Consider the following 27,976-nt stretch of genomic DNA (forward strand, 5'->3'; position numbering starts at 1 on the left):
AATCGTAAATCGTAGGATTTTGCAACAATCTTTGCCACTCAATAAACAATAAAAGTGTAAAACGCTAATTTCAGGTTGATACAGATTGCAATTCTTATCCAAATGACCCACAATTTGTATTGCATGATTAGGATCGTAAAATGAAGGTGATTTAGCAATCCAGGTAACATTGATACAACACGATCAGGATCATAAAATGAACGTGATTTAGCAATCCAAGTAACATTGATACAAACATAACATTTCTGTATATATTATTAAATTATTTTACCATATTTTGGTTTGTTTTTTTTTTTTTTTAAGGATTTATTTTGGTAAGTTTTAAAATTGAATTTTTACAATTTTTTATTTTATCAACGTGAAATGCCTAGTACCCCTAAGCCATATCCATCAGAAATCCACACCCATGTAGGGAACTGCAAGAATTTTGGATGACCAAGTGTCATAGCATGTTGGGACCCAAACAAAGTTCCAGAAAATATACTACTAAAATTCCATCAATTCCCAACTTATGTTGAATTCCAATAAATGATCACTTATGAAACTTTTGATGCAATGCATGACCAACTGCATTCAGGAAAAGAAGAAAAAAAACTATCTCACTTGAGATTTCATACTTCCATATGACACTATCATACATAAAATAAGAAGCAAATAAAACTTTAAAGCGTTTGTTGACGACCCTTGACAACCTTTCGTGTCATTGAAAGTACATGTGCAGGCATCAAGGATGACAGCAAAAATCCGATGACAAAAAACCAAAACCTCAAAATCAGACCTCCACGGACGGCTGAACAAGGAAAGTCTCAATCTCACACACACGAAGGTACAAATTAAAATTTCCATAAAACAATCATCTCTCTCTCTCTCTCTCTCTCTCTCTCTCTCTCTCTCTCTCCCCAAAGAGCTGAAATCCTACTATGGCACACATTCTAAAATAACCAATCAAAGTTCTAAATCCTGTAACTAGTAGGAATCTAACACCTATCCTAAGATCCAACAAAAGAAAGCAACCAAAAAGTGCTAACTTCTCCTGAGAGTGCCTTTATTCAGATCCCACATATTTTCTATACCAATCCTGAGTTGCCACGTGGTTGAGGACGCTTTACTGAGTTGTAGAATGCATGCAACACCAAAACTATCAGAAACTTCATATGATATTGTGACTGCAAGTCTCGTCTTCGGATGATTTTTGGGAGCATCGTGTGTCATTTGGGGTCCACCAAATCTGGCACGCATGGTAGTATGGTCTTCAAAGTTCAAAGCTGTATATATATATAGGGAAGAATACAGAATACACTGGCAAATTTCAGGCATTATGCCTTCGAAACTTATGCAGAAACTGCATGCAGAGCGGATTTTTCAGCAACTCTGAAGGATCCCCAAAATCTCATCAGGCCCATTATCAGCAACACCAATGGCTATTGTATTCTCCTCCATGTCAGCTATACAAAGGCACATCGCTGCAATCCATGGAGAATTAAGGGAGATAAAAAGCGTCGGAAGTTGGATTCCTATAAAGAGTACACAACAGTTCCCTTGCAGTTCGACTTGGAGCGTTTCTTGGAAGCCTCAGACTCCATGTAGAGCACACACGATTCTTCCACCCTATCATGCATTCACGCCTGGATATGCTGACTAAGCAATGATGCAAGAATCCCATGGAAACAATGTTGGCCATAGTATTCCATAACAGTGACGGTGGTTGTAACATCCGCTACGGCTTCTTTTCTTTTTTTGAAGAATCCTATTTCGGCCTCATAACGGACCTTTTTTTTTGGAATAAAGAGCTTTATTTATAAAAACTGCATGGCAACTGCCAAAACAGCAAAGAATACAGCCTCATAACGGACCGTTATGTGTCGATTTTCCATAATGGCTGTTATGTAACCATTTTGGGATACCTTGGTGAAGGCATAGGCGAGAAAAAAGGTCTGAACAAGCATGCTTCATGCGTTTGCAAGAGAAGTTGTGACTATACATAAGTTCGCTGTTTTGCGATTCATCTAAGGTTCATGGGACCACTGAGATCTGGACCAGTGGTTGGTACTTCATGGGCTTAGGCTTCGCAGGCCCAGGCCGTGTGGCATCGTGGACTTGAACCATGGTGGCTAAAACTTGTACACAACGTACACGTGTAGGTGATCCATTCTAATGATGCGTAGACTAGCACGTTGCTCTTGATGGTCCAGCAGTGAAGCAAGGCCTGATGGGCCTGCTGTTAAGGGCGAAATCCTGTCGACCCAGTCTAAAGTCTGCAGGCATCACAAGATCTTGACCATTAAAATCGCACGTCAGTCAGAAATTGATGGTGGAGATTGGTGTGGTCCACTCCAGATGCAACCTACATCAATTTAGGGTCAACTTTACATATCATGTTTTGCCAACTGTTTCTATTTAAGTTCTTATCCACGGTAAAGGAAAAGGCCTCTATACCCTACACCTCAACCAATGTCCTTTTAGGTCCTCTTTTCTAGAACCTCAACCCTAATTCCCCCCAAGCCATCTATGGTCTTTTTCGTAGGATGACTAAACTGTCTCAATTTCCTCTTTATCTTCTCTTCTTAGTATTACCAATAAGCTACTTCAGATGACCTCATTCTTAATTCCATCCTTCCTAGGCATCCCACACATCCACCTCAACATTCTCATCTCTGCAACACTCATCCTAATTCCTATGCTCAAGTTGCTTTCTAGCTTCCCAACACTTAACCATCCAACAGCTGGACAGAGCAATTTTCCAGGAACTGGTAGGCACGGACCGTCCAACAGTTGGATCAATTAAACCATATAAATCCGATAATTTATTTCCTATCCAAAAAGGCTGGATAATTTACCCTGCCCATTTTTGCCGCTGGTTTCAGTCCAAATCGGTCCAGCCATCAGTCCGATACAGGTTTTAAACCATTGGTCAGTTTTGGTCTGGTCCGTCTAGCCCAGGTTATAAAACAATCATAATTACACAACTTTCAAGCTGAACTTTGAATTTTGAAGGCATGTAATTGCAATTTGAGGCTACTTCCTAACTACAAGTATTAAGGAACTTCGCTAAAATGTGATCTTTCTCTTGATTTAACTAGTGTTCGAAATTCAATTCGATTGTGCATCCAAATACACATACCCGACCAATCCAAAACACATGCAACAAAGCAGAAGATGTAGGCAAAGAACATAAATACACACAACCAAACAAATGAAAATTGAACCAAGAATTTTCTTCCCAAATTTTCCCAATTTCTTACGCATAAAAAAGCATAAAACATATGAAAACATGTAAATGTCACAAGAGTGATTCAGAATCTAGAGAGGGCATCATTTAGTTATAGAAATCCTCCAGATAGACATCCCACAGTCGTAATATTTTGCACAGAAATGACAATGTACTACTCAGTGCCGCAAGCTTGCCACATTGCTCCTTTTTCCCCACCAAATTATCAGATGTCTTAGACATACAAGTGGTGCAAAAGGTTTGATACATCATCTGGCTCAAAAGCCAGATCCACTCATCAAGTGGGCCACACCCTCACAACCAATGGATGGTCAACAGTGGGACACGTTCTGCACGATTTGTCACTGTAAATTCCTTATCTTACATAAAGGAAGTAAATTTGAATTTCATAAAGGCCAAGATCGCTACAAAATTCCAAAAAAAAAAAAAAAGTTATGCAAGTGAATCAGAAAAAAGCATTTAGAATCATTCATTAAAGAAGAAGAAAAAAATGTTGAAATTAGAAATGAAATATTTGATATTGAATAAGGAGGAAATATATTTGCAGCGAAGGCATCAGCATGCACCAAACAGAACCGCCCACCACAGGCCTAGATGTGCAAGATCCAGGACATCAATCAGGCGAACCACAATGTCAATGCATCGAAACCAAAAAAAAAAAAAATCAAGTTGGCCATTCACTATCCACAATTGTGGCCCACCTGAAGAGTGAACGTACTAGATTTTCGGGCCAAGAAGCATCCACCACAGGGACCGCCCGATTAACGGACTGGATCTCTCACAACTCTGAGACGCAGGCATGGCCGAGGGCGCTCGGAGTAACTCTACATAAGGTTTTGTTCGAGTAATGGTTAAAGAGTGGGATGAGGGACGTGGATCTTTGTAACAGTGAGATGGTGCGCACGATAACAAGAGAGTGCAGGTGCGCATGATAGAATGGAGAGAAGAGATTACTGACCTGGGGATTTGGGACGAAGGGCTGAAGAAGATGGGTTGGGGGCGACGTCTGGAGAAGAGACGCAAGACGCATCTGGTGATTCCATCATCATTCCTGCTTTTGTGATCTCAGAGAGAGAGAGAGAGAGAGAGAGGGAGATGTGAATGAAATCCAATCACACCAGCATTCGCATTCAAGGAATGACTTCCCTCTTCTCTCCGGGAAACCGCCTTTGATATTTGAGGAAGACTACTCAGGGTGATAGTTAACCACTCTTTCTCAAAATGTCTCGGTCTCACGATACATACACGTGGCACTCGTGCATGCCATCTGGAGCGTCCAAATCGTGCTCCATGTTGTTAAAAAGGATAAATCAAATTGCACCGTCCAATTTAGGGCGAACAAAAGGGTAGTCAGAAGTCTCATTTCATTGGAAAAATCAGATGTTTAAGATCGCCTCCTCGGTGTGTTTTCGTCCTACAGTCCATCCAAAATGGATCACGCTGTTTCCACGGTCCGGATTACTGTATATGTGTTGCCTCATAAGCCGTGAATGAGTCACCACCATTTTGATAATGAAGGTCAACTATCATCTTTCATTCACATGATGGGGCAAGAAATGAAAAAGATACTCGCGCTGAACTTCTGCGAGTTGAGAGTCGCTGGCAGACCTGCGAGGTGCAAGATCCGATCTACTTATAAAGTGAAGGCATCAATCAGATTAGAACGGCTGGGTCAAGAATCAAGTCAGTGTTTGACCACGCATGCTGTGTGCACGTGTGGCCCAGTACATGAACAGACCAGCCCATTTTTAGCCCAGGGATTACATCCGGTGAAGGATGGGACGATCCAGATATTACGGCATCCAGGCTTGTGGGTGTCATGTCCCCCCAAAACACCAGGCCAGTCTGATCACTGACCACGTCTCTACTGTAACGTGGGTAGTAGGGATTTTGAGGCTTCTCTCTTTTATGGAATAATTTTTCAAACAACACTGGACTTTACATATTGAAGGTAACTGGAAATTATCTAATCGTGAGTAGTTATTAGACGTAAAGATATTTATAACTCGTTACAATTATAAGTCATTTTGTAAAAGGTATTTTTTCCTTTAATTGATCTTAATTTCTACATATTCAATGCATAAATATGTTTGGTAAATGATATATTTATCAACCAAAACGTATATAAATTCATTTAACCTCCAACTTAATATAAGTCATTTTTTTATTTGATCCATTTTCTAATATGCAATCAAGATTTGAGTCGAATGATCTCAATTCAAATTCAAATTCAAAAATATATACAATAATTATAAAATTTCTATATTTAAAAGTGTGATAAAATATAATAAACATTAATGAATTTAAAAAGGCAATTTAATTATGCAACTTGTCAACATGAGTTATTTCAAGCTATTTTCATCTGTCATCATCGCCAATAACTTACATCTATATATGAAGTATATAGATCAACACCTCAATCATTTTTATTTAGAAACATCATATCCTCTCCCGATACATTTTAAATATTAGATATTATTGAGCATGATGCCTTGTAAAATTGAGCACTACACGCAAAGTAGTTATGATATTCATCTGCTTCTATAATGAATAGAAATGTATAAATTTTATGATGGGATGAAGATCGAAAAATGATGTTTAAATGGTCATTTAATGAGGATTTCAACCGTTGATTGAGGGATATCAATGTCCCGTTGATAGCGATTAATCGGCACACCCAATCGTGCACAACACCTATCTATATTTACCTCCATCACTGTTTAAATTTTTTTTATATCTATCAATAAAATAGCATATTTTAGGATTTTCAATTGTCATCCGAAAAAATCGGCGGGAAGTATTTGTGCACAACTAGTCTTTCTTTTTTTTATTACAGAGATTATAACTCATTTACATGAGAAAAAATAGAAAAAGTTATATGGTCATACTAGCATACATATAAGCTTATACACATAACATAATGGGAAGCATGATAATTACGTTTAAAAGGGTGTGGGCAACTCAACAATGAATGTATAATAGCTTTCGTAAAAATCACTATGTCATTAACTAATTCATCCCACCCAGTCATAATAAATGTGAAACATGTGTCAAAATCACATGCACAAATTATATTTCGAGTTACATTTATCTTTTTTCTTTAATAAGTTTATTTTAAATAACAATGATGAAAATTGACCCTGGATCACTCATATACACTACATTGTCTCTGTACAACATTTATTATTTACCTAATAATATAAATATACTTATATGTGAGTCATTAGTTGCTTCTGCACAAGTATATTAGCAAAAATTGTTTTATTAAATTCGTACTTTCGAAAAAAAATTAATTATGTTAGACAATTGATCATCATAAATAGTTAATATTTCAAAAAATAGTCAATACTTCATATTCATAAGTTCATGGTGTGAAGTCATTAAAGCAGGATCCATAATTAAATCATTTGCGAACTTAATAACATCCTTCATACAATTTTTAAATTTATGAGATGTCATATTTCGAAAGTGCTAAAAGCAATAAACAACATATCGATTTGATTTATAAAAGCCAATCATAAACAATAAATTTTCAATATAGTAATCAACAAAGCATGTTTTTAATCCAACATTAGGCTTTATTACCTGAGAGCATAATAGAAATACATAAAAGGTATACAATTTTGACTTGGGCATGAGTGCACATATGTAACTCGTATATAATATGCCATTACTTACATATATGTGAGTAATAACATATAAATTAGATAAATCAACACAACTAGTATTATGAGGATTTATCCCATGTTTAACTTAATCACACACAACGAATGAAAACTTATACAATACTTGATAACTCTCGTCAATATATTCACGAACAATAGCATTATTATTTTTTTAGAACATTTTACTCATAATAATTAAAAATCACTAAACTATCCAAATTGTTATCATTGAAACCATCAAAGCAAAATAAAATTAATTAATACCTAATAATTAAGAGGCAATGACAAAATAAAAAACATTTATATATACTAACGCCTATCAAAATAAAATGAAAGCCACATGAATATAAAAAAAAAAAACATTCAAAATAAAAAATAATCCATATTAAGATATATATCAATTTAGTAAGTTAGCCCTTTTTTTGTAATTTCTAGTACATTTTCCAGGGAATGTTTGCACTTATGTCAAAACTATATAAAAGCTCTACAAAAATATCTAAATATATTTCTCTTATACCTTCAGTAAGAGAGATTTTTTTCATTGATACGACATTATAACGAATATCTCCATCAATTCATATTGTTAAAACAATCTCAATAATTTGTAAGGTAGGTATGATCATTCAACCGATTACTCATTTCCTCCAAAACATGCAAGACAAATTCATATTGTATTTGTCATTCTCGTCTTCTCTCATATTGTTAGCTTTATTTACAAACCTGATCATGTTGGCCATATTATTAGTTTTTTTCTTCTTTTATCCGCGACAACTGATAATAGATGGCTCGTGCGAACCACATTTAAAAGAACATATTGTAGCCTCGTTATCATTTTTCATGCATGCATTACTAATAATTAATTCATTCGCAGGATTTGATCGCTTACTAGAATGAAGAAAAGATCGAACACTTTCAACTATATTTTATTCAATAACAATACTTATTCCTCCTACTCAACATCAGGAGAATTAAAAGTACATTTATGTAAAGCTTAGAGGTGTCCTTTTGTATTTGTATCTCTAAATATCATACTGAGATAATCATACTCAGGATATTTGACCTTAAGAACTTTGGATACTTATAGGTTTATTCGTGGCACGAAAGAAAGTTTTAGTTAATACCATATATGAAGATTATAAAAATTTAATCACAATGATATGGAAAGAAGAAGAAAACCTTTAAACTTTTATCTGTACCATCCATCATCTACGGTCATTGTTTGTAAAATTGGATCACATCTCAGTTCAAATGCTCGTTTCAAAAGTTTTTAGAAGTAACTCCACATTTCTTTGATATAATGATATTTGTTCTTAAACTATTTGTTATTATAACTCTTTCCATAATCGATGATAGAAGTTTATTCGTGTTAGAAATTGACTATATTAAAATAATTTATTAAATCCAATGGCATCAGAAAATAAAGAGTCGATTGTTAGATCTTGCTGGATGAGTCTCACGTCATCGAAAGATGGTTACACCGCTTTACTAACGTAAGAAAATGTCTAACAGAACATTTTTCTTCAAGTAAGATCCAAACTGTAAATCGCGTGGTAATGATGGAACGTGACCTCCTCTCGCAATATTTCTCTATACTCTACATATTATGCTCAAAATTCAAATAGTTTTGGTCATGAGTCATTTACCCATTTGATAGAAATGTAGCAATAATTGTTATCGATTGTAGGAGAAAACTGCTCATGCAGTCTGGAAACTATTAAAGTAAATGACAATAGCATAAATTACTCATACAGTTCCAAATTTTTTTAGAGTAATGGGTTGTAGGTAGAAATTGCTTATGTAATTCCAAATTTGTCATAGTAATGGGTAGTCAATTACTCTAAAACTACCACAACCCATCTTTATATCTTCTAATGGGTGGGGCCCACATAAACGACCCATGTCGCAGTTTTATCTTTCACTCAAACTGTAAGTGTTATGGTTTCTAGCTCCTATAATTGTCAAATTTTGTAGTGTCAAAACCTCTCTTGGAATCTGTGTAGCTCATCTACATAATGAAAACTGTGCATCTCTCAAGGACAATGATCTTTAGTTCAAGAACTTCAAAGGCAAGTGTACTTGAATTAAGCTTTCAAGCTTCAAGAGTTTAAGATCTTTAAAGCTTCGTACAAGTCAAGACAACGTTCCTAGACTTTGATACTCAAGTTCAAGCTTCAACGTTAGTCAATTTCAAGCTTCACCATATAATAAGATCTCAAGCTTCGTGAACTTCAAAGAACGACAATCAACTGAAGAAAAAAAGAAGTTTCAATGTTCATACATAATGTATAAGGTATGAATAACCCTAGATTGACCATAGGGTAGGTCATTTTGAATACATAATTTAATTAGATCATTTTATAAGTGAATAAACTGTTCCTCGATTAGTCCTGGACTCTGTTCGACTAGTCCTAGCACTGGCTCGACCAGCCTAAGAAATTCCTCAACGAGTCCTAAGTTTGTTGCAAATTTTTGAAAGTTTTTATTAAGCCTCGACCAGTCGTGGAGACTGCTCGACCGGTCGTGTGAATAATGCTCGACTTATTCTCGATCAGTCTTGCAGCCTTGATTCAAAGTCCAACAACTAAATCTGGTTCCACACGACTAGTCGTGGAGGTCCATCGACCGGTCGTGGCATACGATCAGTCGTGGAATGACTTTATCTTATTGCGCTCAAAATTTCAAAAATCTGTTGGTCCTACGACCAGTCGTGGTGTTCTCAGGACTAGTCATGAACATGATTTCTTTACCTATAAATAGAGCACGAATTTAAGAGTTTTTTGAATTCAATTCAAGCAAAATCAATACGCTACTCTGAGAGATAAGTTAGTAATCTTTTTAAGCTATATTGTGCTCATTTAATATTCTCTTTTGTTAGCTTTCTTTGCATTTGATTTTGAATTTTCGCATTCCAATTTTATTTGAAAGAGGGATTGAAGTATTCTCATTTCTTGGAATTAAAATCAAATCAAGCTAACCCAAGGTGCTTTAAATCTAAAATCAATTTAGAACCTATAACTATTTTATAAGTGAGTTTGGACATTGAACTTCTACTCCGATTTGGTTCTTCCGGGCTGCATCAAAAAGAAAATATCCAGGTATTTTACATTATTGTAAATTTCTGTATTTTAGTTTCATTGAGATTAAGCCAGAAAATCTCTCTGTCTTGGTTTGTTTGAGATGATCCAGAAAACTTAGAGTGTGGGGCTTTTGAATTGTGTAAGTTCACTTGAAAGACACAATTGTGAAGGTTTTAGGTGAACATTGAAAAACCTATTTTCATAGTGTATGCTAATATCCACTGTGTGAGGATATTAGGAGTAAAGTAGTTGTGTGGTTATTTTTCTAAACAGTTGGTGTACACACAAGCGAACCACTATAATTTCTGGTCTTGTGGATTGAATGTTTATTTCTTTTTGTGAATGATTGTAATTTCCCTTTTTGCATTATAGAGAATGTTGTAATTTCTTTTATGCAAGCGTGGAGAATGTTGTAATAGCATAGATTTCTTTCATTGTTATTTATTTCTTTATTCCTCTATATCAGTTTGAGTTTTTAATACACAAACCGTTCTAGTAAGGTTGTCCTACCATAAACTCTTGGTTTTTATGGTGTAAGGTTGTCCTTAGAACAACATCTGTATCAACCTCTCAATACTCATTCATTTGAGGTTACTATAAATTCAGTATCCTCTAGGACATATAGCTCGGCCTTTTCAAGTGGTATCAGAGCCTAATAGCTCGCTTTTAATTATTTTTGTTGGATTTATTTCCTGAGCTAATCGATCTAAGCTATTTGAGATGTCAAATTTTAATAGTCTCTCAGTCACTAGGCCTCCACCACTTGATGACTCCAATTATGCCTATTGGAAAGCCAGAATGAGAATTTTTCTAAAATATATGGATGAGAGCGTGTGGCAAGCCACAGTGACTGAATGGACCCCTCCTACCACTGAAGTAACTGCTATCAATGAATCCAAATCAATGAAAGTCACACCTTATGTTACTTGGACCACTCTTCAGAAAAATGAGAGTAGTGTCAATGCAAAGGCTTTAAATGCCATAACTTGCGCACTATCACCGGATGAATTCAAAAAAATTATATCCTGTGGTACTGCAAAGCAAGCCTGAGATATTTTAGAAATGACACACGAGGGAACAATAATCGCCAAGAAATCTAAAGTCCAAATCCTCACAACCAATTTTGAGGAAATACTTATGGAAGAAAGTGAAACGTTCATGGACTTTTATACTAGATTGAATGATATTGTTAACTCTACATGGGGTCTCGGTGATAAAATCCTAGAAAGTAGAGTCTGTGCAAAGATACTACGCTCACTACCTGAACGGTTCAATTCAAAGGTGACTGCGTTCCAGGAACTTCGTGATACGGTTAATATGAGGGTAGAAGAATTAGTTGGTTCTTTACAAACCTATGAGTTAACTTTTAAAGCTACTAAAGGTAAATCCATCGCCCTTAAATCTTCTAAATGTATTTTTCAAGAAAAGAGTAATTTTGATTTAGAAATTTCTGAAGATGATATGATCCTTTTAGCTAAAAAGTTTTATAAGATATTTAAAAGTAAAAAGAGGGTTGATTTTTAAAAATCTAATGATAAGAAAAGATTTAAATCTAAAACTTGAAAATCTTTAAAAGATAGTCAATGTTACAACTGCTATGAATATGGGCATTTAGCGAACAAGTGTCCTAAAAAGGACAAACCTAAAAAGAAAGGTATGTTGGCTACTTGGGATGAATCTTCTAGTTTTGAAGCCTATTCTGAATCTAAAGATTCTGAAACCGAGTTGGGTAATGAATTTAAAGTCCTTATGACTCTAGCCAAGTTCACTTTTTCAGATCATAATGATACAACTAGTGAATAAAAATCTGAATAGTGATCATGCAAATGAAGAAAATCTTCAAGATGCGTATAATGCCCTTTACAATAAGAGTTGTAAAATTGTAATAAAACTAAAACTTCAGAAAGAGAAGTTTTCAAAACTTAAAGAAAATTTTGATTATCTTGTTTTAGAAAAATTCCACATTTCAGATTCTTTTGAAAAAACTAAATGCGATTTAGATTTCAAAACTTCCATTATTGAAAATCTAAAATCTGAAAATTAAAAATTAAAACTTGAAGTCTCATTTCTTTTGAGTTTAAAGGATATATGGAGGTATGCCCAAGGTGATCCTAAGTTAGAAAAATTATTATCCGAATTTAGAAAATGTGGCGACTGATTCAGTTTGGGCTATGACAAAAATATTCCTCCCAAACATAAGAATACTCCTCCTAAGTTTGTGAAAGGAGAGTCTTCAAACTCAAAAGGGAAAAGTTCAAATCAAAATTACTCTAAAAATGCTAAAACTTTTCAATCCTTTAGCTGAGAACATTATTGATTTACTTAAGAAGCTCTTAAAATCTAACTCAAAGGGTCGGTCTTATATCAACTACAAACACAAGAAGACTAGCTATACTCTTAAACCCAAAATTATAATGAAATGGGTTCCTAAGGTTACTTGCTTAGTTGCCCACATGACTTTCAAAGCTTCAAGCCATTCAAAATGGTACCTAGACAGTGGATGCTCCAGGCACATGACTGGTGACAAAGGTCTGTTCATCAATCTTAAAGACATGACTGATGGTTCAGTCACATTTGGTGATGGTAGCAACTGCAGGATTATTGGCAGAGTTACGGTTCAACTTTTTAACCTCCCTTTATTTGAGAATATTTTATATGTAGAAGGTTTAAAACACAACTTATTAAGCATTTCTCAAATATGCGATAAAAATCATAGTATAAAATTTTCTAACCTAGGGTGTGAAATTTTAAATAAAAACGATTCTGTAATATTAACTGGTCGCAGAACTTCTAAAAACTGCTATATTGTAAGTGACTCTAGCTCATCTAATTTATCATGTTACATGGTCCATACCGATGAGACCGAGTTATGACATAAACGTCTTGGACATGTACATTACCATAACTTGTATAGATTGAGTAAAAGAGAGTTAGTAAGAGGCCTACCCAAACTACAAAAAATAGATAAAATATGTGGCGAATGCTAGATTGGCAAGCAAATTAGGAGTTTTCATAAAAAGATGGACTCCAATGCCATATCTAAACCGCTCGAACTCCTCCATATGGATCTTATTGGACCAACTAGAACAGAGAGTCGAGGTGGTAAAAAGTATATTCCAGTAATCGTTGATGACTTTACCAGATATACTTGAGTAATCTTCTTAAGAGACAAATCAGAAACTCTCGATGAAGTTAAAAGGGTACTTAAACGTATCCAAACTGAAAAAGAGACTCAAGTCTGTAAGATCCATAGTAATCATGAATCAGAATTTGAGAACAGCGGTTTTGAGAAGTTTTGCAATGATCAGGGAATATCACATGAATTCTCTATACCCAAAACACCACAACAAAATGGTATAGTAGAAAGAAAAAATAGAGTGCTTCAAGAAATGGTTAATGTAATGTTAAATAGTATGAAGCTCCCTAAAAATCTTTGGACCGAAGCCGTAAATACTGCATGCTATATAATTAACCGTGTTAATACTAGAAAATCAAATGCTAAAATAGCTTATGAAATGTGGTTTGATAAGAAGCCTATTGTCAAATACTTTTGAGTTTTTGGCAGTAAGTGTTACATTTTACGTGACTGAGAAAATTTGGTTAAGTTCGACACCAAAAGTGATGAAGGGATATTTTTAGGGTATGCTCTGAATAGTCGAGCGTATTGGGTTCTTAATAAGAGGATCGGTGTAATTCAAGAGTCCATTAATGTGGTCATTGACGATCACTTGAATACACCTGCCTCAAATTTAGAAAATGATGAAGTCTTTCTAATTGATAAACCAGATACTTCATCAAGTCAAAATAACTCTGAATTGAGAACTGTTAAAGACCATCCAACTAATCAAATTCTTGAAAACCCTCTCACTGGTGTACACACTCGTAGACAACTAGAAGATGTGTGCAACTATGTGTGCTTTACATCCCAGATAAATCGGCTAACGTAAAAGAAGCTCTTATTGACGAAAACTGGATAGTTACAATGCAAGAAGAGTTTAATCAATTTGTTAGAAACGATGTTTGGTGCTTAATTCCTAAACCAAAAGATAAACATATTATCGAAACTAAGTGAATTTTTAAAAATAAGTCTGATGAACTTGGTAATATAATTCGAAACAAGGCTAGACTGGTTGTACAAGGGTACACTCAAATTGAAGGCATCGATTATGATGAAACCTTTGCCCCAGCAACTTGTCTTGAATCAATCAGACTATTTATATCCATTGCTTGCTTTAGAAAGTTCAAAATTTATTAAATGGATGTAAAGAGTACTTTTTTAAATGGCGATTTATATGAAGAAGTGTATGTTGAACAACCAATGGGTTTTGAAGACCCTAAGAATACTGATCATGTCTACCGCCTAAAAAAGGCTCTCTACGGTTTAAAACAAGCTCCCAGGGCATGGTATGAAAAGTTGACTAAGTTTTTACTAAGTCATAACTTTATAATGGGAAGTATTGATAAGACTTTATTTGTAAAGAAACATAATGATCACATTTTAATAGTGCAAATTTATGTTGATGATATTATTTATGGATCTACCTGTGCTAACATAACTATTGAGTTTGCAGATCTTATGAAATCTAAGTTCGAAATGAGCATGGTTGGGGAATTGAATTATTTTTAGGGTTGCAAGTCAAACAACAACCTGATGGTTTCTTTATTTCTCAAACCAAATATGCTTTGAACTTAGTTAAAAAGTTCGGATTTGAGAATGAAATTTTTTTTGATACTCCTATGAGTACGACTCTAAAACTCTCAAAGGACTCTACAGGTAAGAAAATGGATCCTAAATTGTATCGCAGTATGATAAGTAGTTTACTGTATTTAACTGCTAGTCGACCTGATATTGCATTTAGCATAGGGATTTGTGCTAGATATCAATCTGACCCTAAAGAGTCACATTTAACCGCTATCAAGCGAATTATGCGATGTGTCGCAAGTTTAGCTAGTCTGGGTCTTTGGTATCCACATGATACTAGTGTTCAATTAGCTGGTTACACTGATGCTGATTGGGCTGGTAACGTTGATGATAAGTAATCAACCAGTGGTGGTTATTTCTATGTTGGGAACTGTTTAGTTTCTTGGCAGAGTAAGAAACAAAGTTTCATATCGCTTTCAACTACTGAACCTAAATACATTGCAGCAGGTAATACATGCACTCAGCTTGTATGGATGAAAAGAATATTAAGCGATTACGGAATTGCACAGGACTCTATGGTTTTATATTGTGATAATTCCAGTGCAATTAATATATTTAAAAATCCAATCCAGCATTCACGAACCAAGCACATTGACATTAGATATCAATATATTCATGAATTAGTAGAAAAAAAGACAATTACTTTGGAATACATTCCGACCGAGACTCAACTTGCTGACATTTTCACGAAACTTTCAGACAAAAGCTAGTTTTTTAAATTAAAATTTGATCTTGGTATGTGCAATTTGAATTGATTATTCATACATTTCTGTATTATAATGTATATACTTGTTAGTTTGAATGTTTAAATTTCAAAATTTAATGAAAAATGCACATTTTTATCTGTGCATGACCAGTCGAGTACATACTTGACCAGTCGTGGCACGACCAGTTAAGCATGTATACGACCAGTCGTGTAGCACGGGTTTGACCTTTATTTGGAGAAAAAAATCTCTTTTTCTTCATTGAGGGTTTCTTCTCCAACGACTCCTAGCACGACCGGTCGAACCCATCTTCTTCGTTCTTCAAGGTTAGTGCTTCCTCTAGAAATTTCTTATAGATTCAAGTTCATATCACTTCTTTTTCATCTTTGGAGTGATTTATTTCTTGTTTCCTTGAGGCTTTTGGAGTTTTCTTCTCCAAAATCTGATTTTGAGGAAACTCACTCTACTTCTTTTGCAACCTTTTGATTCCTTAATTTTCTAGTTGCAAATGGAAGGTATAGGCAAAAAGAAAAGTTCTCGTGATCCTTCAACATCTAGATCTACACCTATCATAAGACACCACCTTCAGTCACCCGAAGATGATCCTCCCTATGTGTGGGATTTAAGGTTGCGCAATGTTATAGTTGAATGACCTGTTCATGTTAAACATCTTGCTCCATTTGAAATTCTTCCTTTTTTTCAATTCGTAGGATGGGCTAACATTCTACATTGGGGTGGGCCGGTATACTAGTCTATTGCGTAAGCTATGTATGCATGTATTTCTGATTTTTCAACTAAAAATTTAACTTTTATTATAACAACTAGAGAAGGTCCATTTGAAGTAGCCGACATCTGATTTCTGACCTAATGGACATACCTGTCAATGATGAGGGTATTCCAATTAATACTCTAGTAGTTAAACCATCTGAATCAGAAAAACGTATGCTTACTAGAGCATTGTCTAATATAGATGCGCAAAGAAGTCAAAATGGGAATGCACTTGTTTCAAAGTATTTGTTACCCATATATAGGGTCCTTCAAAGAATATTTATTTCAAATCTTTATCCACGTTCTGGTAACAAAATCAAACTTATCGCTTTCATGGTTCGGATTCTACATTCCATCATCTCTGGTACATATGTTTGTCTTCCTTCTTTAATCTGCCATTCCATCATACAATTTTGTCTCCATCCTGGACACAGTGATATCCCTTTTGCATATCTTATGACTGTGTTGGCCACCCATATGTTAGTGGCTATGCCTGTTGGAGAGGCACCCATTCAACACCTCATCTTCAACAACTCCAATATAAATAAGATGAATTTGAGGTTGGCCGCAGGCCAAGTCAATGTGGGTGTTAGTGGAGCTGAAGCAGTAAATGAAGAAGAAGACGATTTACCTCTAGAAGACATTAACATGGACGATATCTTTGATGAGATCGAATCAGATTCTGAGGCTGATCCTGATTATCAGCCCGTCTAATTTTGCTGAGAGGTTGCATTCTCTTGAGGAATAGGTGGCTTAGATTCGTGTAACCCAGGATTCGCAATTTGCTTATATGCGTAAATATATGAGCCGCATTAATAAGGGTTTACATCAGATTGATCCATCTATTCTTTCTCCCTCTTCAGGATCTGATTAGTATTTTCTAAGCTTGGTTTGTAATAACTCTTATGATACTTAGCTTTCTTTCGGTTTGTGGGATTGAATTTGGTTGAATTATGTTGATGTTGGGTGATTGTGCTTGAACATTACTTGCTTATGAATGTAATATCTTGATCCACTATTCCTCATTATTTGTCTTATTCTTCCTTATTATCTACATCTTGTTTCTTGTATTGGGTTCTTCCTTTGTCATGTTGTGACAAAAAGGGATAGAATTTTGACATGCTTGATATATGGTGTTTATGATATATGGCATGTGGATTGTGGCTGGAGTGAGAGGAGGAGTAGAAAAAGAGTAGCAAAATGCTTGCTTTCTTTTTTTTTTATATCTGGTGCATGATTCTTTAACCAGGTTGACTGGTTTATATTAATAATTGGTGCATGATTCTTTGTGCATATAATGTTTATGTTATTGTGGAGTGTGTTTTGTCACAAATTTGACAAAGGGGGAGATTGTAAGTGTTATGGTTTCTAGCTCCTATAATTGTCAAATTTTGTAATGCCAAAACCTCTCTTAGAATCTGTGTAGCTCATCTACATAATGAAGACTGTGCATCTCTCAAGGACAATGGCCTTTAGTTCAAGAACTTCAAAGGCAAGTATACTTAAATTAAGCTTTCAAGCTTCAAGAGTTCAAGATCTTCAAAGCTTCATATAAGTTAAGACAACGTTCCTAGATTTTGATACTCAAGTTCAAGTTTCAACGTTAGTCAATTTCAAGCTTCATCCTATGATAAGATCTCAAGCTTCGCGAACTTCAAAGAAAGACCATTAACTGAAGAAAAAAAAGAAGTTTCAATGTGCATACATCATGTATAAGGTATGAATAATCCTAGATTGACCATAGGGTAGTTCATTTTGAATACATAATTCAATTAGATCATTTTATAAGTGAATAGACTGTTTCTCGACTAGTCTTGGACTCTGTTCGACTAGTCCTAGCACTAGCTCGACCAATCCAAGAAATTCCTCGACCAGTCCTAAGTTTGTTGCAAATTTTTAAAATTTTTTGTTAAGCCTCGACCAGTCCTGGAGACTGCTCGACTGGTCGTGTGAACAGTGCTCGACTCGTTATCGACCAGTCCTGCAGCTTCGACTCAAAGTCGAGCAACTAAATCTGGTTCTACATGACCAATCGTGGGCAGGTCATGACCAGTTGTAGAGGTCCCTCGACCGGTCGTGAAGGGCCTACGACTAGTCGTGGAACGGCTTTATCTTATTGCGTTCAAAATTTCAAAAATCTGTTGGTCCTACAACCAGTCATGGTGTTCTCAGGACCAGTTGTGAACGTGATTTCTTTACCTATAAATAGAGCACTAATTTAAGAGTTTTTTGAATTTAATTCAAGCAAAATCAATACGCCACTTTGATAGATAAGTTAGTAATCTTTTTAAGCTATATTGTGCTCATTTAATATTTTCTTTTATTAGCTTTCTTTGCATTTGATTTTGAATTTCCGCATTCCAACTTTATTTGAAAGAGGGATTGAAGTATTCCCATTTCTTGGAATCAAAATCAAATCAAGCTAGCTCAAGGTGCTTTAAATCTAAAATTAATTTAGAACCTACAACCATTTCATAAGTGAGTTTGGACATTGAACTTCTACGTTGAACTTCTACTCCGATTTAATTTTTTCGGGTTGCACCGAAAGGAGAATATCCAGGTATTTTACATTATTATAAATTTCTGTATTTTGGTTTCATTGAGATTGAGCCAAAAAAAATTTCTCTGTTTTGGTTTGTCTGAGGTGATTCAGAAAACTCAGAGTATGAGGTTTTTGAATTGTGTAAGCCCACTTGAAAGACACAATTGTGAAGGTTTTAGGTAAACCTTGAAAAACCTATTTTCATAGTGTATGCTAATATCCATTGTGTGAGGATATTAGGAGTGAAGTAGTTGTGTGGCTATTTTTCTAAACAGTTGGTGTGTACACAAGCGAACCACTATAATTTCTGGTCTTATGGATTGAATGTTTATTTCTTTTTATGGATGATTGTAATTTCCTTTTTACATTGTGGAGAATATTGTAATTTCTTTTATACAAGTGTGGAGAATGTTGTAATAGCATAGATTTCTTTCATTGCTATTTATTTCTCTATTCCTCTGTATTAGTTTGAGTTTTTGATACACAAACCATTCTAGTAAGGTTGTCCTGCCATAAACCCTTAGTTTTTATGGTATAAGGTTGTCCTTAGAACAACATATGTATCGACCTCTCAATACTCTTTCATTTGAGGTTGTCTTTAAATTCAGTATTGTGGGCTTGTCTATTGCTATCTGTATTTAATTTATTTAAATTCCGCTGTTGTTTTTTTTTTAAATTTGGCATAGTCCTATTCACCCCCCCCCCCTTTAGGACATATAGCTCGGCCTTTTCACAAACAAGTCTAGCACCAACTCAATTAATAACTGAAAGACCAATTGCGTTAGAAGTCTTTATACCACGAAATACAACATGTGACCTGTAAAGCACATAATCGCATGAGATAATAAAAATCCCAGTTTCCATCAACTAACATAATGTATCTCATCTTCCATAATACTAATTGCCCCATACTCATATCGGTTACACCAATAAATGATACTCTCTGATCTCTCACAGGTACTTATAACATGAGTGGTTGTCCATATACTTGTTCATAGCCATGAGTTCAAATGTGCTGATGGAAACGTTAGTCAGTTATGAACTTATCTTGCCCAAGCATGTGAACATGCGAGGTGCAAAACCAGATAATATTCCCACAATGCTTATACATATCTATCATGACCTAAATGCTTTCTCAGATATGCTCTATTATATCCTTTTATTCATGGACTTTGGAAACAAGATAGAGTAGCAGCATGAAGCCTTCATTCCAGGTATAGCCTATAGTCATAATGGCATGAGTGTCACTTACACACTGATTTTCTCACATGGAAGAGAAACTCATATTCATTTTCCATCCACTGTAAGTGTTTTCAGCCGTCTCTAGCACATGTATGAAAAGCATGTTACGGTGGAGCACCCGAGAATGAGTGTGACAACATTTACACTGTACAAATATTAACCAATTGTCGTCCAGACGCCTAGTTTAAGTCATTCAATTCAATTGTCCTCACTAGGCACCTATGTGAAGTATCACATATGGATTTTCAGGCTGTTACAACTTTAAGATTGTACACCCCACTGCAGGCAGTTAAGTAGTAAAGTACCTGGTGAATCCGAGATCTATCCACATAAACTAAGGGAATAAAAATACTAACTAGAGCAAGAAAAGAAATATGGTTTTCACTCCAACGAATTAAATTGTTTAAATCAATAATAAGAGAAAACTAAGACTTTAGATATTCCCATTTAATCAATCCATAATGCTTGAATCATTAATTCAACCATATAATTCAATTGAATTAAATAATTATTTGTTCAAATTGGAAGATGAAACAATTAAATCAAATTATAATTCCTAACAAAGATATAAATCCCAACTGATTGATATAATTGTGAAGAATTAAGTAATTGATCACATGAAATTTTAAGCATTTAATATACTCGAAGTTAACAATAGATCAATGAATTTTACAGATCAACAACTTTCACCATACTAATATTTAATTAAATCAATCAAAATTCATCATTAAAATCATTAATGTTGAATCAAAACAAATCAAATATTAAGAATTCATTAAAAGGTTCACTCCTTAGCTTTAATTATGATATTAGAAACACATTGTGCTAATAAAAACTACTTTAAAAGAAAATTATAAAAAACTAAACTAAAAGATGAAGAACGAGAAGAGAAGAATGAAGAATAACAAAGAATCGTTCCACCGTTACTCTTTATCTCACTGTGATTATGTCATAATCGCACTTAGAAGCGACTTATATAGAGAATCATGTCTGGATTTAAAAAAAAACCTACAATTACACAATTCCACCCTCTTACATGCACTATTCAATCAACCCAATTGGACCTTCAGTCGATCGAAAACATCACAAAGTGCATTAGTCGATCGAACTGATCCTTTAGTCAAGGGTGGACATGCAATAAGTGTCTTCTTTGATGAATTTTTTAAGAATATTTCAATCAAATCGAAATTTTCACTCATTGCACTTTAATTGAAAGCGTTTAATCGATGATATCCGCTACAGGGAGTGATTGATTCTTTTAATCGTCAAAGCTTGATTTCTTCAAGACTCCAAAGTGCTTAATCTTGATCTCTTTAGGGCTTTGAAACTTCATTAATGGCTCAGATCATCTTAGGCTATTAACGATCTTTTGCATAATGAAAAATCATTTAATGATGGCCAATTTATCATTAATGTACATGAATAAGGAATGCGAAATTAAGGATAATCATGTAAATTTAAGAAATTATCATATGACCTTAGTGGGAACAATCATGCTTGGTCCTCAAATGACTTCATCTCAAACCTAGTTTAAGGTGATGTGAAGGTAATATAACAATTACAGCAATTTTGTGGTCACACATCTCATCTTGCTCCTAAGCAATGCGCTAATGCGGTTGTCGTGTGAGATACACAACCTTTGATTGGTGATGTATCTCGATTTACATCTCATAAAGAAGGACACGGTGAATGCGTGTGCTATCAATAAGTTCATAAAAAAACAATCAATATATAAAAATCCAAATATAAATATTTTGTTAAAGAAAAATCATTAAAATATTGATGTCACAAAATCATATCATAGGAAAACCCAGACTCTTGACGTGAGTCTGAAAAGGATCTCAGACGATCAGCTTGATCAATGGATCAACAACCATCTCACGAGTAGGTACTTGCGTTATGACAATCTTTCTTTTCACCACCATATCTCCAGTATAGTGATAGCGTATCTGGATGTGCTTTGACTTGCCATGATATTTCAGATCTATTGCATAAGTAATAGCCATCATGCTATCATAATACAATGTGACAAGGTCATCAACATGTGGTACACATATCAAATGCCGAAGGAATCTCCTCAACCATACAACTTCCTGTATGATAGAGCAACTTGCAATATACTTCAACTCCATGGTAGAAAGAGGGATATAAGGTTGCTTCTTACTACTACAAAAGATGGCCACGCCATCGAGCAAGAGCACACATGTAGAAGTAAATTTATGCTCGTATAAATCGCTACCCTGGCATACATCGCATCATCCTCGTAGATAAAGATCTGACCCTTGATAGTATAACATGTAATCTATAGTCTCGTGCTGGTATCAAAATATTTTCTTGATGGCCCTCAAATGAGATAGTTTTTTATTACTCTGATAGCGACTAACTAAGCCCACTGAGAAAATGATTTTTGGTCGAGTACATATTATAGCATACATCAAACTGCCAATTATGCTAGCATATGAAAACCTCACCATTCAGCTTTTATTTCATCCAATTTAGAGTAGAGATTTAGACGAAGTCCATGATCCTCTCGACAGGGGTGTTAATGGGTTTGTAATCATGCATTTTGAAGCGCTCGAGTACCTTCTTGATATAAGTCTCCTGAGAGAGACCAAAAATTATTCTAAAGCGATCCTTATAGTTCTTGATCTCGAGCACAAAGGATGCTTCCCACGTGTCCTTCATTTTAAAATTGGAGGACAACCACTTATGAGTGGCGAGAACTTCTCATTATCATTTTCGACTAATAAAATGTCGTCAATGTACAAAAACAGGATTGGAAAACTCTGCCCAGACTGTTTAACGTATAGACAGTGATCTTCCTCGATCATCGTAAACCCATATGAGGCAATAACTTGATGGAATCTCAGATACCATCGAGAACCGGGAACCGGGCTTACTAAATTCTCGGTCGTCAAATTCGGTGCCGACAACCTCAGTAGTATCCCATGATCGGCTCCTAGCTCCCATATGCCAGATTTTAATCCTACGATCCCACAATGAGGATTTTTAGGTGTTTTTTTTTAATTTTGTAAAGGAGCATAACCATGTGTACCAAAGTCACAAAAACATCATCATCACATATCTACCATATAATTATGACACCTTACCTAAAATGAGGATAAGCCACTCTCTGAGCTTCAACTAGACTTCAATAAATTATCTCCTGCTAACTTAAAAATTATTAAAAATCTAGAGGGGCCGAATTAGGAGCATATTCAGCACGTCCTAAAGACAACCAATGGACCCGATCGGCTAGCGCACAATCCAATGACGATTCGGTCACGGTCGTGCATTTAAACTACATAATCCCAACTGATGTATGAAAAAATGATAAAATGAACTCTCTCCACCTAATAATTGCTCATTGTACTACTTAGTCCTTCCGAATAATGTTGTGTTGAGGTGTGAGAAGTCATATCTTTAAGATTGAGGAAACTACGAATGCCCTTGTACACAAAGTAGCCATGGTATTATTGAAAGTAAATTTTGACCGATCAAGATGTTTTATGGTTAATTGAAAAGATGGTCAAATGATCTTTCTAATGAACTTAAGTTTCCTCCAATCTAGATTATGATGAGGAAGATCTGACCTGTTTATTAGAACCACGCATTACCGAGCGGCTAAAGTTGTAAAAACTCTGCTCACACTTTAGACTAATCAAACAAGTTCTGATTGAAGTGATTTCAGCTTCATTAGAAAGCTCATCAGGTGACATTTATAATGAGCTTAAGATCATTGAAAACAGATAATCGGTCAAATTGCAGACAACTGATTTCTTATACTGAATGGTGGTACTTTCGACTGGTCGAGTAGGGTCCAATCTAGTCTTGTTAAGAAGCTTATCTGATTATCTTTCCAATAAGACTAAGATTACCGAAAATGGATGAACAACGAGCAAGATACAAGTATTAAACAACTTGTGAAAAAAAAAAACTAATCATTATGTTTCATATATATACAATATATATAATAAAAGTAATGATTACTTTTATAAAAATAAATATATAAGGATTTATTATAAAATAAATATATAAAAAGTTATTATTACTTATTTATTTATATATATAATATATCATATATTATATATTATACATTATCGTATGAAATATATATATATATATATATGTATATTTATATATATAAAATTTTACAATTTAAACGACGGGCGCCCACAACGCAGTCCAATGCATTGCCGTTGTTGGTAGCGGATTGCGGCTATCAACACTTACATAAAAAACTAGTTGCCAATCGAGAGAGGAATGAGGAAAGTGAGACAGAAAGGAACGAGGGAAGGTGAGACGGAGATGGAAAGAGCGAAATAGAGAAACAGAGAGCGATATATATATATATATATATATATATATATATATATATATATATATATATATATATATATATATATATATATATATATAGGCATGCTCTCCTACGCACGTGCGCACCTTTCCACATGTGTCATGGGTGTTGAATCCAAACGGTCCATAAGATGCGGAATCCCATAAAACCTTAGGGGGTGAATTTTCACCCTGATCTAAGATTCTGGTGGGCCATAGTAAATAGAAATTCAAATCAAAGGAAGAAACTATTTGCATTTTTATGGCCTACCAAAGTTTTGGTTCAAAGTAAAAATTGGTACCAGGGGGTTTCATGAGGTTCTGCTTCATGTGGACCGTTCGGATTTTCGAGAATCATCAGATATGATGAGTTCTAAAAAAAGTTCATAGGTAGTCCGTGCGAACTGGTTCGCAGGTGAGCGTTTCGCTATATATATATATAGTGGGGTTCGAAGGTTTGAGTTCATGTGGAGATGATGCCCAATGTACCTTAAAGATTTTCAACATACCAACATGCTGCCCGACATATGAGGTAAAAAATGCCATTAAAGAAGTCACTAAAGCTAAGAGTTCGTCTACTTCCATTTAATTCGCAATCCATTCAACACATTCTAAGTGCGTCAACTATATTCACATTTCCTTTTATCCCATTCTATATTATTCTTCATCTTTCATTTTCTCTTACTTTATTTGCATGCCCAAGACCTTAAATCCTTCAAAGTAAGGCTAGTTGGTACTTCATTTTATTTACTGCAATTTTATTTTATTTGCCTACTTGATGTTATTTACCTTAACGAAGTAAGGCTAGTTTGCATTTCATTTTACTCATTGCATTTTTTACTTTATTTGCCTACCTGGGGCCACTTGGCTCTACGATGTAAGGTTATATAGTCTCTTTTTCTTGTTTTCATCTGCTCAACCCTTATGGGTTATGTGAAGCATGGCCGAATATAAAAATGTCAAAATTATGTTAAATCCCCCCAAAAAGGTAAAATCTTATATAGTAGAGACCGCACATTGTGCGGGTGAAAAATGGTACATAATTCCTTCCTTTTCTATCACCAAGGCCCTTACTCAGAATATATGGTCGTAAAAAAACTACATGAGTCATTTGAGTTAAGGAATCGTGAGATTCCCTATCCCTATGTGATTTTACGGTTTATAGTCGGCCATAAATTTTATGTTTCATTTAGCTAGTGGTGACTCCAAATCAAATGCATTTTTACACTTGAGTGAATAACATACTCTGGCTACATTAACAAATCAATACCAAAGCAAAGGAGGTGAGGGCACCACCGTGCTCATGTGGGGGAAGCGTTCATAGTAATCTTTAAGTACAATGTTGGAAAGGGAAATATAAAATATAATCAAGAATTTAAAAGATCAGGATCATGCTTCGTTCTTAATGTTGTTGATATGCCCTAGCATCACCTGCAGCATAAACAAATGCACATAAGCCTCCTACGATGCCGTGAATGCCTCCCCCCTCACGAGCGCGTACATGCGGCAGTGCCCTCACTTCCTTGGCTTTGGTATTGATTTGTTATTATAACCAAAATATGTTGTTGACTCAAGTGTAAAAATGCATTTGATTCAGAGTTATCACTAGTCAAGTGAAACTTAAAATATACGTCTGGCTAGAAACCGTATAATCGCTTAGGAATTGGGGAATATCATGATTCCCTAACTCAAGTGACTCCCGCGGTTGGTCTGCACTTTAGATTTCGAGTAAGGGCCTCGATGACGAAAAAGGAAGGGATTAAGCACCCTTTTTCACCCACATAATGTGTGTTTCACCCACATAACGTGTGTTCTTTACTTTACAAGATTTGTAATTTTTGGAGATTTAATAGAGTTTTGGTATTTTTATATTTGGTCGTGCTTCACATAACATAAGGGCCGAGTAGGCGAAAGTATAAAAGCTATATAGCTTTAACTCACATAGCCAAGCAGCCCCAGATGACAAATAAAGTAAAATGTAGTGACTAAAATAAAATACCAACCAGCCTTTGCAGAATTTAAGATCCTGAGCAGACAAATAAAGTGAACAAATGGAAGAGAGAAAATAATGTAGAATGAGATAAAACAAAATGTGGATATAGTTAATGCAATTGGAATGTGTGGAGTAGACTGCGAATTAAATAAATATGGACAAATTCTTAGCTTTAATGACTTCTTTGATAGCTATTTTTGTGTCATATGTTAGGCAGTACGTTGGCATGTTAGAAATATTTAAGGCACCTTAGGCAGTACTTCCAGGTGAACTCCAACCTCAGACCCTCTCTGTATTTTTCTATCTCTCTTTCTACTCTCTCTTTTTTCTTTCTCACTCTCTGCTTCTTTCTCCTTCCCTTCATCTCTGTCTCTCCGCCTCTATATATGTCTATATATGTGTGTGTGTGTGTGCATTCCTCAGACCCTTGGATCCCTTATATAGGCGTTGGCAACCAAAATCTGCTACCAATGGTCATAATACCTCGTTCAACATTGTGTGCGACCACCCATAGTTTACATTGATATATAATATTATATATATATATATTATAAATAATTATTACTTTTTATTTTTCTACCAAATGTTTAAATAATTGTATCTTCTTCATTGTTTGTCCATTTTCGATAATTTTAATCTTATTGGAAAGATAATCAGATAAGCTTCATAACAAGACTAGAATCACTTCGATCGGACACCGTTTAACATGCCGAAAGTACGTCCATCCAGTATATGAAATTAGTAGTTTATAAATTGACTAATTGTCTATTTTGTATGATCTTAGGGTCATTGGAAACATTACCTGATATGTTTTTTAATGCAACTGAAATCATTTCAATCGAATCCTGTTTAACTAGTTTAAAGTTCGGCCAAAGTTTTTCAGCTTTAGTCGCTTGGCAATGCGTAGTTTTGATAAATGAGCCGGATCGTCCACATCATAACCCGAATTGAAAGAAACTTAAGTTTGTATGAAGATCATTTGACCACATTTCTAATGAATCATAAATCATCTTGATCGGTCAAAATTTACGTTCAATAATACGATGGCCACTTTATATACAAGGATGATTGTACTTTCCTCAAATTTGAAGATATGACCTCGCACGCCTCAACATAACGCTATTTGGGAAGACTAAGTAGTACAGAGAGTTTTTGAGATTTTGGAGTTTATGCACGGCCTTGACCGAATCACCACTGGATTTAGTGTTAGCCAATCGGGTTCGTTGGTTGTCTCCGGCATATGCCGAGTATGCTCCCAATTTGATATGTTTGGATTTTCAATGATTTCTAAGTAAGTAGGAGACAATTTAATGAAGCCAAGCTGAAGCTCAAAGAGTGGCTTGTACTCGTTTTATGTGGGGTGTCTACATATACCCCTTTGTGGCAGAGGTTATGGGTAACCGAATGCCAAAGCAAGTGGACACCCCACCTTCCGAATTAGATGTAAACATGGTATAGTCTATTCCTACCGGAGTGCCATTATCGAAAGACTCTTCTAGTTAAGGAGTAATCTGAGTGTCTCTCGAAGGTTGAAGAAAATGTTGTGATTTGTCCCTGTATATTTTGCAGCTTTATGGGGCATCAAATCACATCCCTTTCACGTCGTGATTGATAGTTTGCATTGAGGGTGGTTTTTAAGTATGAATTTTGGGTGGTTAGTACCCCTGCACTTTTTTCTGCCCTACAGGGATACGCCTAACACATTTGATTTTGAAG

General features: G+C 35.1%; 1 protein-coding gene across 4 annotated transcripts in view; it reads right to left on the bottom strand.

Annotated features, from left to right (window-relative positions):
• LOC131225464 (protein BTR1) overlaps positions 1–4,406 on the bottom strand; it is a 59,333-nt gene extending 54,927 nt beyond the window's left edge. For 2 of the 4 annotated variants that reach the window (XM_058220992.1, XM_058220993.1), the window contains exon 1: positions 4,188–4,406. In XM_058220992.1, coding sequence (XP_058076975.1) covers positions 4,188–4,278 — 91 coding nt within the window. In that variant the 5' untranslated portion in view covers positions 4,279–4,406. The remainder of the gene's footprint in view (positions 1–4,187) is intronic. The other 2 variants (XM_058220991.1, XM_058220990.1) reach the window with 1 other exon arrangement.
• Between the last annotated feature and the right edge of the window lie 23,570 nt (positions 4,407–27,976).

This window comes from Magnolia sinica, chromosome 14 (genome assembly GCF_029962835.1).
Source record: "Magnolia sinica isolate HGM2019 chromosome 14, MsV1, whole genome shotgun sequence".
Lineage (NCBI taxonomy): Eukaryota > Viridiplantae > Streptophyta > Magnoliopsida > Magnoliales > Magnoliaceae > Magnolia > Magnolia sinica.